The sequence below is a fragment of the Oncorhynchus nerka genome, linkage group LG19 (genome assembly GCF_034236695.1).
Source record: "Oncorhynchus nerka isolate Pitt River linkage group LG19, Oner_Uvic_2.0, whole genome shotgun sequence".
NCBI classification, from domain to species: Eukaryota; Metazoa; Chordata; class Actinopteri; order Salmoniformes; family Salmonidae; genus Oncorhynchus; species Oncorhynchus nerka.
The window spans coordinates 30,877,861-30,890,267 of NC_088414.1; the positions used below are offsets into that span (position 1 = coordinate 30,877,861).

Genomic DNA, 12,407 nt, shown 5'->3' on the forward strand with positions numbered 1-12,407 from the left:
GTGACTCCAAGTTTACTCTCAGGCCACCAGGCAGGCAGGCGACACTCAGTCAACCCCTAGAATCTTCTAGGCTCTAAGGATGGGCAGAGGCTTGTCAGACTGCAGTACTGCAGAGTGTAGTGTACACAGCCAGGGGACAGCAGGGGTTAGCTATGAACTGGTTACACAGATATGAACAATAACCTCTAAGGTCGCTCCGGCAGATTGGCTGTATGATGCGGGGCCTTCTTCTAATGTCTTGGTGTTAAAACACTACATGCACATTTGAGCCTTCTATGTCATTCATTACCTGAGCGTAGGCCCCAGTGTGTGGCTAGCACAGTGGGTTAGCTGTTGGAAGGTTGCCCAGGTGTTGGGTATCAGTAGGGTGGTAGCTATGGTTATTGGTTAGTAACAGAGTGTTAGCTTGCTGGGCTGCTGTGGTGATGCTCCATTTGGTGGTGAAGGATAATGGTCTTAGACTTACTTCACAGTGGACTCATTTAGGGCCCCATTTTCTGTCCAAAGACAGCTCTCAGATGCACTAGAGCAGTTTTGTTATTTTTGTGCATAAATGGAAGCACATTGGAGCCACATTGACTCCTTTAGGGGATTGAGTGAAAAACTCTTGCCCTTTCTTGGTTGGTGCATTTAAAGTGTAACAACCACAGAAGCAAGGAACGTTTACATTTCTGAGCTACATTTAGCTGAGATGTAGGCTCTGTTTTGCACACAGGCACAGTGTCTGTGTTGAAATGAAAGCTGTTGTTAACTAGGGCTGGGAATGGCCAGGGACCTCACAATACAATGTTATCACTATACTTAGGTGTCGGTACAATATGCATTGCCATTCTCACCATTAAATACTGAACAAAAATCTATAGTTACAGTTCACGAAAGAAAACCACTCAGTATCTCTAAAACCACTCAGTATCTCTAAAACCACTCAGTATCCCTAAAACCACTCAGTATCTCTAAAACCACGTAGAGAAATGAACATTACATTCTCTGGCAACAGCTCTGATGGACATTCCTGCAGTCAACATGCCAATTTCACGCTCCCTCAAAACCTGAGACATCTGTGGCATTGTGTTGTGTGACAAAACTGCACATTTTAGAGTGGCCTTTTATTGTCCCCAGCACAAGGTGCACTTGTGTAATGATCATGGTGTTTAATCAGCTTCTTGATATCCCACACCTGTCAGGTGGATGGATTATCTTGACAAAAGAGAAATGCTCACTAACAGGGATGTAAACAAATTTGTGCACAACATTTGAGAGAATAAGCTTTTTGTGCACATGGAACATTTCTGGGATCTTTTATTTCAGCTCATGAAACATGGGACCAACACTTTACATGTTGCTTTTTATATTTTTGTTCAGTTTATATGTATTGTGATTTGATACTGTGATTTTATTGCAATTCAACGTTCCAAACATATTGCTCCCCATATGTCTGCTGCAGAGGGACAAGAGAGAGCTATTCAGTAATGGAAATAAGTGCTGAAAACAAATTGTCTCCCTGTTTAAAAAGAATATGGAGAACAAGCTAGCTGATGCAGGTACAGCTAACTAGCACAAAAATAATATTATCAAAACAATAGGATATATTGTCCAACATAATATATTGATATGTAACTGTATCAATTTGATCCCCATCACTATTGTTAACCCCTGATATGTAATGCCGAATAGCATTAACCACCCCCTTCTCTCATCCCTCTCCTCCTCCCTCACGTCTCTCTCTTTCTCTACTTCTCTCTCTCTCTCTCTCTGTAGAAGTACCGGTACCAGGATGAGGAGACACCCCCCTTGGAGCACAGTCCAGCCCATTTGGGTCAAGGGAAAAGCGCTGAGATGCTTCACATGAGCGATAAGAACCTCGCCGCCATGGAGGCAATGCATGGCTACACGCCGCACACACACATCTCCCCTATCAAGGTAGGACAAACTCACGTATGTTACATACCTCTGTCAGGTAGGACAAACTCACGTATGTTACATACCTCTGTCAGGTAGGACAAACTCACGTATGTTACATACCTCTGTCAGGTAGGACACACTCATTAATCACTGCACCCACACTTACAGTATATCTCCCCCTTTAAAGAAGGACACACAACAATCACAAGCAAATACATCCACCCATGCATGGTACCACCCACACACAAACTGTCTCTTTATATCACTCTACATCTATTTCTATCCCTCTCACTCTCTCTCTCTCTCTCTCAGTGCATCCTCTTGGGAAAAATGCATTCACATTTGTCTTTGTCTCTGAAATCAACATTCACAGTTGGTCAGTGTCTTCATCACAGTCTGTGTATTGGATTGATTTTGTGTACTGTGACTTGAATGATATGACTCCTGCCTTTTCCTGGACTTGTTCTGATCCATGTGGTTTCCCTGAAGTCTAGAGTCAAGGAGCCTGAAAACGATCCTAAATCGTATGACATTTCTTGAAGGCAAGATCATTAAGACTTCACTGAGGACATGTCTGTGACGTGACATTTTGATCATTGCATTATGACATCACCAATCATCTGCCCAGTTAAGTCCTCCTACACTCACTGCAGTGTCAGCAGGACCTAAGGGGACTTGATGTTTTCACTTCTCTGTACATGCTGCTCATATCAAAGGCCCCTCTGTGAGACTGTCTGGTCTGATCTCCAGGATGATCTGTTCCACTGATCCCAAGTACAGATATAGTGCTCCCTGAGTTCCCTGTTGGCTCTCTTTTAGTGTAGATGAAGGTTAAATTAGATTATCACTGATTCAGGTTATGGTATTGCTTAATTACAACAACACATACATTTGATCATTATCTCTTATGTTATGACAAAGTGCAGATGTGATGTTCATTGTCTCTCCCTATTTTTGGAATACTCCCTACTTTGTTGGTTCCGCTTTGAGATGGAGTTAGATCCATTTTAAAGGTCTTATGTTTGTCTGGTCACTCAGATCGGAGGGTATTTGCCCCCTCGTGTGTTAGCTAAGAGGAACTGCAACTTAATTTCTGCACTGGAGAAACTGGATTCACTTCATGTGAAATGTTCTGTTTATTGACACCTGAAGCATTTATTCTGTGAAATAATCATTAGTGTTCCTCGATGTTAATGTAATGCTGATAGGTCTGGTCCTAGTTGCTGATTAGACAAGGAGAGATCAAGCTGTTATACAGCTTATAATATGGAATGTTCCACCCAATGACAGGAATAATGATGGTGGTGGGGATGGCAGGTTTTTTGTGTTTTTATTCTTTTTCCGATGTCTAGTTTTCCATGTCTAGTTCCATGTCTAGTTCCATGTCTAGTTTTCCATGTCTAGTTCCATGTCTAGTTCCATGTCTAGTTTTCCATGTCTAGTTTTCCATGTCTAGTTTTCCATGTCTACTTCCATGTCTAGTTCCATGTCCCCACTTTTGTTTCTTGTCTCATCCTCTGGCTTTCCTTCTCTTACATAACACGCATCCTCTGGCTTTCCTTCTCTTACCTAACTCTCATCCTCTGGCTTTCCTTCTCTTACCTAACTCTCATCCTCTGGCTTTCCTTCTCTTACCCAACACTCATCCTCTGGCTTTCCTTCTCTTACCCAACACTCATCCTCTGGCTTTCCTTCTCTTACCTAACTCTCATCCTCTGGCTTTCCTTCTCTTACCTAACACTCATCCTCTGGCTTTCCTTCTCTTACCCAACACTCATCCTCTGGCTTTCCTTCTCTTATCCAACACTCATCCTCTGGCTTTCCTTCTCTTACCCAACACTCATCCTCTGGCTTTCCTTCTCTTACCTAACCCTGATTGAACTAACAATGCTAACTACCTTCTATTTCAGTTGAATAGTTGGATAATACTTATTTTGTTTACTTACTTCACTCTTCTTCTTCTTCTTCTTTTTCTTCTTCTTCCTCCTCTTCCTCCTCCTCCTCTGGTATTTACACCTATCTGTATGATTACTTGCGTAGCACTCTGCAATATAACCTGTCAATGTATTACCCTGCTCTTCTTTTTTTAACTCAAACTAGATTATAACACAACACTAGATTATAACACAACACTAGATTATAACACAACACTAGATTATAACACAACACTAGATTATAACACAACACTAGATTATAACACAACACTAGATTATAACACAACACCTGTTTATAACACAACACCTGTTTATAACACAACACCTGTTTATAACACAACACCTGTTTATAACACAACACTAGATTATAACACAACACCTGTTTATAACACAACACTGTTTATAACACAACACTAGATTATAACACAACACTAGATTATAACACAACACTAGATTATAACACAACACTAGATTATAACACAACACTAGATTATAACACAACACTAGATTATAACACAACACCTGTTTATAACACAACACTAGATTATAACACAACACTAGATTATAACACAGCACCTGTTTATAACACAGCACCTGTTTATACTATTTTATTCCAATTTTCTTTGCCGTACTATTACCCCTTCTTCTCTGTGCACCCCATTCCTTGTTTCTTACTACCTATCCTCTTATCTCCTCCACCCTAGTTACCCTCTGCCCTTTACCATCTCTGTTGTTTTGCAGCCAGTGTTGATGTCGTCAGGCCACACTCCTATGTACACCTCTGCTGTTTCCACACTGGTAAGAGCACAGAGCTCCCCTGCTGCTCAGAGCAGAGCTGTTGTTGTCATCACCATCATCCCTGCGGCTTTCTTACATCGTTATGTATCCCCCGTTGTGACAACATTACCAGTCCTGCAGTGATGTCACATGTAAAACTTGGTTGTACTGTATCATCACAGTTATGTTGCATCATACATTCTGTAGTTGTTCTTTCAAGGAGTATAAAGTCATCTGTGATGTGATCCTAGTGGTCATCTGTGATGTGATCCTAGTGGTCATCTGTGATGTGGTCATGATGTGGTCATGCTCACACAGTAGTTATCAGCATCTGGACTGGTCATTTTCACATTGCAGAGTAGTTGTTGTTTAAGAGTGGGGTTTCATCTTCTACAGTATTTACTTGTTACTGGCTAATGTCTGTGTATTTTTATGTGTGAAGCTGGAATCTGTTTTGGATCACGGTGAAAAATGTGTAAAGCTCCTAGATTTATTTATTTTGTTGCGAAAAGCTTTGGCAGCCTGGTCTATTGGACTGGTTAGCAGCCTGGTCTATTGGACTGGTTGGCAGCATGGTCTATTGGACTGGTTGGCAGCCTGGTCTATTGGACTGGTTGGCTGCCTGGTCAATTGGACTGGTTGGCTGCCTGGTCTATTGGACTGGTTGGCAGCCTGGTCTATTGGACTGGTTGGATGCCTGGTCTATTGGACTGGTTGGATGCCTGGTCTATTGGACTGGTTGGCTGCCTGGTCTATTGGACTGGTTGGCTACCCGGTCTATTGGACTGGTTGGCTACCCAGTCTATTGGACTGGTTGGCTACCCAGTCTATTTGATTGGCTGGAGGCCTGGTCTATTGGACTGGTTGGCTGCCTGGTCTATTGGACTGGTTGGCTGCCCGGCCTATTTGATTGGCTGGATGCCTGGTCTATTGGACATGTAGGATGCCTGGTTCTTTGGACTGGCTAAATGCCTCATCTATTTGACTGGTAGGATGCCTGGTCTATTTGACTGGTAGGATGCCTGGTCTATTGGACTGATAGGATGCCTGGTCTATTTGACTGGTTGGCTGCCTGTTCTATTGGCCTGGTTGGATGCCTGGTATATTGGACTGGTTGGCTGCCTAATCTATTGACCTGGTTGGATGCCTGGTTGGATGCCTGGTCTATTGGACTGGTTGGATGCCTGGTCTATTGGACTGGTTGGATGCCTGGTCTATTGGACTGGTTAGCTGCCTGGTCTATTGGACTGGTTGGCTGCCTGGTCTATTGGACTGGTTGGCTGCCTGGTCAATATTGACTGGCTGGCTGCCTGGTCAATATTGACTGGCTGGCTGCCTGGTCTATTTGACTGGCTGGCTGCCTGGTCTATTTGACTGGTTTTCTGCCTGGTCTATTTGACCAGTAGTGTGCCATGTCTATTGGACTGCTTGGCTGCCTGGTCTATTTGACCAGTAGGATGCCTGGTCTATTGGACTGCTTGGCTGACTGGTCTATTGGACTCTTTGGCTGCCTGATTTATTGGACTGGTTTGCTGACTGGTCTATTTGACTGGTTGTCTGCCCGGTCTATTTGACTGGTAGGATGCCTGGTCTATTTGACTGGTAGGATGCCTGGTCCATTTGATTGGTAGGATGCCTGGTCTATTGGACTGATTGGCTGACTGGTCTATTTGACTGGTTGTCTGCCCGGTCTATTTGACTGGTAGGATGCCTGGTCCATTTGACTGGTAGGATGCCTGGTCTATTGGACTGATTGGCTGGCTGGTCTGTTGGATGGGTTGGCTGCCTGGTCTATTTGACTAGTGGGATGCCTGGTCTATTGGACTGGTTGGCTGCCTGGTCTATTGGACTGCTTGGGTTCCTAGTCTATTTGACTGGTTGGCTGCCTGGTCTATTTTGACTGGCCGGTTTCCTGGTCTATTTGACTGGCTACCTGGTCTATTTGACTGGTAGGCTGCTTGGTCTATTGGACTGGTAGGATGCCAGGTCTATTGGACTGGTAGGATGCCAGGTCTATTGGACTGGTAGGATGCCTGGTCTATTGGACTGGTAGGATGCCTGGTCTATTGGACTGGTAGGATGCCTGGTCTATTGGACTGGTAGGATGCCTGGTCTAATTGACTGGTAGGATTCCTGGTCCTTTGGACAGCTTGGTTGCCTGGTCTATTTGACTAGAGGGTTGCTTGGCTTGTTTTACTGGTTGGCTCTCTGGTCTATTGGACTGGTTGTCTGCTTGGTCTATTGGACTGGTTGTCTGCCTGGTCTATTGGACTGCTTGGCTGCCTGGTCTATTTGACTGCTTGTCTCCCTGGTCTATTTAACTGTTTGGTTCCTAGTCTATTTGACTGGTAGAATGCCTGGTCTATTTGATTGGTTGGCTGGCTGGTCTATTTGACTGGTTGGCTGCCTTGTCTATTGGACTAATTGGCTGCCTGGTCTATTTGACCAGTTGGATGCCTGGTCTATTGGACAGCTTGGTTGCCTGGTCTATTTGACTAGAGTGTAGCTTGGCTTGTTTTACTGGTTGGCTCTCTGGTCTATTGGACTGGTTGTCTGCTTGGTCTATTGGACTGGTTGGCTGCCTGGTCTATTTAACTGTTTGGGTTCCTAGTCTATTTGACTGGTTGGCTGCCTGGTCTATTTTGACTGGCCGGTTTCCTGGTCTATTTGACTGGCTACCTGGTCTATTTGACTGGTAGGCTGCTTGGTCTATTGGACTGGTAGGATGCCTGGTCTATTGGACTGGTAGGATGCCTGGTCTATTGGACTGGTAGGATGCCTGGTCTATTGGACTGATTGGATGCCTGGTCTAATTGACTGGTAGGATTCCTGGTCCTTTAGACAGCTTGGTTGCCTGGTCTATTTGACTAGAGGGTTGCTTGGCTTGTTTTACTGGTTGGCTCTCTGGTCTATTGGACTGGTTGTCTGCTTGGTCTATTGGACTGGTTGGCTGCCTGGTCTATTTAACTGTTTGGGTTCCTAGTCTATTTGACTGGTTGGCTGCCTGGTCTATTTTGACTGGCCGGTTTCCTGGTCTATTTGACTGGCTACCTGGTCTATTTGACTGGTAGGCTGCTTGGTCTATTGGACTGGTAGGATGCCAGGTCTATTGGACTGGTAGGATGCCTGGTCTATTGGACTGGTAGGATGCCTGGTCTATTGGACTGGTAGGATGCCTGGTCTATTGGACTGGTAGGATGCCTGGTCTAATTGACTGGTAGGATTCCTGGTCCTTTGGACAGCTTGGTTGCCTGGTCTATTTGACTAGAGGGTTGCTTGGCTTGTTTTACTGGTTGGCTCTCTGGTCTATTGGACTGGTTGTCTGCTTGGTCTATTGGACTGGTTGTCTGCCTGGTCTATTGGACTGCTTGGCTGCCTGGTCTATTTGACTGCTTGTCTCCCTGGTCTATTTAACTGTTTGGTTCCTAGTCTATTTGACTGGTAGGATGCCTGGTCTATTTGACTAGAGGGATGCTTGGCTTGTTTTACTGGTTGGCGCTCTGGTCTATTGGACTGGTTGTCTGCCTGGTATTTTGGACTGGTTGTCTGCCTGGTATTTTGGACTGGTTGGCTGCCTGGTTTATTTGAGTGGTTGGCTGCCTGGTCTATTTGACTGCTTGTCTGTCTGGTCTATTTAACTGTTTGGATTCCTTTTCTGTTTGACTGGTATGATGCCTGGTCTATTTGACTGGTTGGCTGACTGGTCTATTCGACTGGTTGGCTGATTGGTAATTTTAACTTGTGAAATACCTGATCTCTTTGACTGCTTGTCTGCCTGGTCTATTTAACTGTTTGGATGCCTGGTCTATTTGACTGGTTGGCTGCCTGGTCTATTTTGACTGGTAGGATGCCTGGTCTATTGGAATGGTAGGATGCCTGGTCTATTGGAATGGTAGGATGCCTGGTCTATTGGACTGGTAGGATGCCTGGTCTATTGGACTGGTAGGATGCCTGGTCTATTGGACTGGTAGGATGCCTGGTCTAATTGACTGGTAGGATTGATGGTCCTTTGGACTGATTGGATGCCTGGTCTATTTATATGGGAGTTTGCTTGGTCAATTTGACTGATTGGCTGCCTGGTCTATTTGACTGGTAGAATGCCTGGTCTATTGGACTGGCTACCTGGTCTATTTGACTGGTAGGCTGCTTGGTCTATTGGACTGGTAGGATGCCTGGTCTATTGGACTGGTAGGATGCCTGGTCTATTGGACTGGTAGGATGCCTGGTCTATTGGACTGATTGGATGCCTGGTCTAATTGACTGGTAGGATTGATGGTCCTTTGGACTGATTGGATGCCTGGTCTATTTATATGGGAGTTTGCTTGGTCAATTTGACTGGTTGGCTGCCTGGTCTATTGGACTGGTTGGCTGCCTGGTCTATTGGACTGGTTGGCTGCCTGGTCTATTGGACTGGTTGGCTGCCTGGTCTATTGGACTGGTTGGCTGCTTGGTCTTTTCGACTGGTTGGCTGCCTGGTCTGTTTGACCAGTAGGATGCCTGGTCTATTTGACTGGTAGGCTGCCTGTCCTTTTGGACTAGTTGGCTGCCTGGTCTATTTTGACTGGTAGGATGCCTGGTTTATTTGATTGGTTGGCTGCCTGGTCTATTTGATTGGTTGTCTGCCTGGTCTATTTCACTGGTAGGATGCCTGGTCTATTAGACTGATTCGCTGGCTGGTCTGTTGGACGGGTTGGCTGCCTGGTTTATTTAACTAGTGGGATGCCTGGTCTATTGGACTGATTCGCTGGCTGGTCTGTTGGACGGGTTGGCTGCCTGGTTTATTTGACTAGTGGGATGCCTGGTCTATTTGACTGGTTGGCTGCCTGGTCTATTTGACTGGTTGGCTGCCTGGTCTATTTGACTGGTTGGCTGCCTGGTCTATTGGACTGGTTGGCTGCCTGGTCTATTGGACTGGTTGGCTGCCTGGTCTATTGGACTGGTTGGCTGCCTGGTCTTTTCGACTGGTTGGCTGCCTGGTCTGTTTGACCAGTATGATGCCTGGTCTATTTGACTGGTAGGCTGCCTGGCCTTTTGGACTAGTTGGCTGCCTGGTCTATTTTGACTGGTAGGATGCCTGGTTTATTTGATTGGTTGGCTGCCTGGTCTATTTGATTGGTTGTCTGCCTGGTCTATTTCACTGGTAGGATGCCTGGTCTATTGGACTGATTCGCTGAATGGTCTGTTGGACGGCTTGGCTGCCTGGTTTATTTAACTAGTGGGATGCCTGGTCTATTGGACTGATTCGCTGGCTGGTCTGTTGGACGGGTTGGCTGCCTGGTTGATTTGACTAGTGGGATGCCTGGTCTATTTGACTGGTTGGCTGCCTGGTCTATTTGACTGGTTGGCTGCCTGGTCTATTTGACTGGTTGGCTGCCTGGTCTATTGGACTGGTTGGCTGCCTGGTCTATTGGACTGGTTGGCTGCCTGGTCTGTTTGACCAGTAGGATGCCTGGTCTATTTGACTGGTAGGCTGCCTGGCCTTTTGGACTAGTTGGCTGCCTGGTCTATTTTGACTGGTAGGATGCCTGGTTTATTTGATTGGTTGGCTGCCTGGTCTATTTGATTGGTTGTCTGCCTGGTCTATTTCACTGGTAGGATGCCTGGTCTATTGGACTGATTCGCTGGCTGGTCTGTTGGACAGGTTGGCTGCCTGGTTTATTTGACTAGTGGGATGCCTGGTCTATTTGATTGGTTGGCTGCCTTGTCTATTTGACTGGTTGGCTGCCTGGTCTATTTGACTGGTTGGCTGCCTTGTCTATTTGACTGGTTGGCTGCCTGGTCTATTTGACTGGTTGGCTGCCTTGTCTTTTCGACTGGTTGGCTGCCTGGTCTGTTTGACCAGTAGGATGCCTGGTCTATTTGACTGGTAGGCTGCCTGGCCTTTTGGACTAGTTGGCTGCCTGGTCTATTTTGACTGGTAGGATGCCTGGTTTATTTGATTGGTTGGCTGCCTGGTCTATTTGATTGGTTGTCTGCCTGGTCTATTTCACTGGTAGGATGCCTGGTCTATTGGACTGATTCGCTGGCTGGTCTGTTGGACAGGTTGGCTGCCTGGTTTATTTGACTAGTGGGATGCCTGGTCTATTTGACTGGTTGGCTGCCTGGTCTATTTGACTGGTTGGCTGCCTGGTCTATTTGACTGGTTGGCTGCCTGGTCTATTTGACTGGTTGGCTGCCTGGTCTATTTGACTGGTTGGCTGCCTGGTCTATTTGACTGGTTGGCTGCCTTGTCTATTGGACTAGTGGGATGCCTGGTCTATTTGATTGGTTGTCTGCCTGGTCTATTTGACTGGTAGGATGCCTGGTCTATTGGACTGATTCGCTGGCTGGTCTGTTGGACGGGTTGGCTGCCTGGTTTATTTGACTAGTGGGATGCCTGGTTTATTTGACTGGTTGGCTGCCTGGTCTATTTAAATGTTTGGATTCCTAGTCTATTTGACTGCTTGGCTGCCTGGTCTATTTGACTGGTAGGATGCCTGGTCTATTGTACTGATTCGCTGAATGGTCTATTTGATTGGTTGTCTGCCTGGTCTATTTGACTGGTAGGATGCCTGGTCTATTGGACTGATTGGCTGGCTGGTCTGTTGGACGGGTTGGCTGCCTGGTTTATTTGACTAGTGGGATGCCTGGTCTATTTGACTGGTTGGCTGCCTGGTCTATTTGACTGGTTGGCTGCCTGGTCTATTTGACTGGTTGGCTGCCTGGTCTATTTGACTGGTTGGCTGCCTTGTCTATTTGACTGGTTGGCTGCCTGGTCTATTTGACTGGTTGGCTGCCTGGTCTATTTGACTGGTTGGCTGCCTGGTCTATTTGACTGGTTGGCTGCCTGGTCTATTTGACTGGTTGGCTGCCTGGTCTATTGGACTGGTTGGCTGCTTGGTCTATTTAACTGTTTGGATTACTAGTCTATTTGACTGGTTGGCTGCCTGTTCTGTTGGACTGCTTGGCTGCCTGGTCTATTGGACAGCTTGGCTGCCTGGTCTATTTGACTAGTGGGATTCATGGTTTGTTTTACTGGTTGGCTCTCTGGTCTATTGGACTGGTTGGCTGCCTGGTCTATTGGACTGGTTGGCTGCTTGGTCTATTTAACTGTTTGGATTACTAGTCTATTTGACTGGTTGGCTGCCTGTTCTGTTGGACTGCTTGGCTGCCTGGTCTATTGGACAGCTTGGCTGCCTGGTCTATTTGACTAGTGGGATTCTTGGTTTGTTTTACTGGTTGGCTCTCTGGTCTATTGGACTGGTTGGCTGCCTGGTCTATTGGACTGGTTGGCTGCTTGGTCTATTGGACTGGTTGGCTGCTTGGTCTTTTCGACTGGTTGGCTGCCTGGTCTGTTTGACCAGTAGGATGCCTGGTCTATTTGACTGGTAGGATATCTGGCGTATTTGACTGGTTGACTGCCTGGTCTTATGGACTGGTTGGCTGCCTCGTCTATTGGACTACTTGGCTGCCTGGTCCATTGGACCTTTTGGTTGCCTGGTCTATTTGACTGTTAGGATGCCTGGTCTGTTGGACTGGTTGGCTGCCTGGTCTATTGGACTGGTTGGCTGCCTGGTCTATTGGACTGGTTGGCTGCCTGGTCTATTGGACTGGTTGGCTGCCTGGTCTATTTGACAGCTTGTCTCCCACGTCTATTTAACTGTTTGGATTACTAGTCTATTTGACTGGTTGGCTGCCTGGTCTGTTGGACTGCTTGGCTGCCTGGTCTATTTGACCAGTTGGATGACTGGTCTATTGGACAGCTTGGCTGCCTGGTCTATTTGACTAGTGGGATGCTTGGTTTGTTTTACTGGT

At 46.2% G+C, this 12,407-nt stretch overlaps 1 protein-coding gene across 1 annotated transcript in view; it reads left to right on the forward strand.

The window, feature by feature from the left end:
- Positions 1-12,407, forward strand: part of LOC115125410 (disks large homolog 4-like) — a 76,629-nt gene that overhangs the window by 11,036 nt on the left and 53,186 nt on the right. Inside the window, exons 2-3 of the mRNA XM_065004865.1 lie at positions 1,759-1,920; positions 4,578-4,634. Of these exons, the coding sequence (XP_064860937.1) occupies positions 1,759-1,920; positions 4,578-4,634 (219 nt within the window). The remainder of the gene's footprint in view (positions 1-1,758; positions 1,921-4,577; positions 4,635-12,407) is intronic.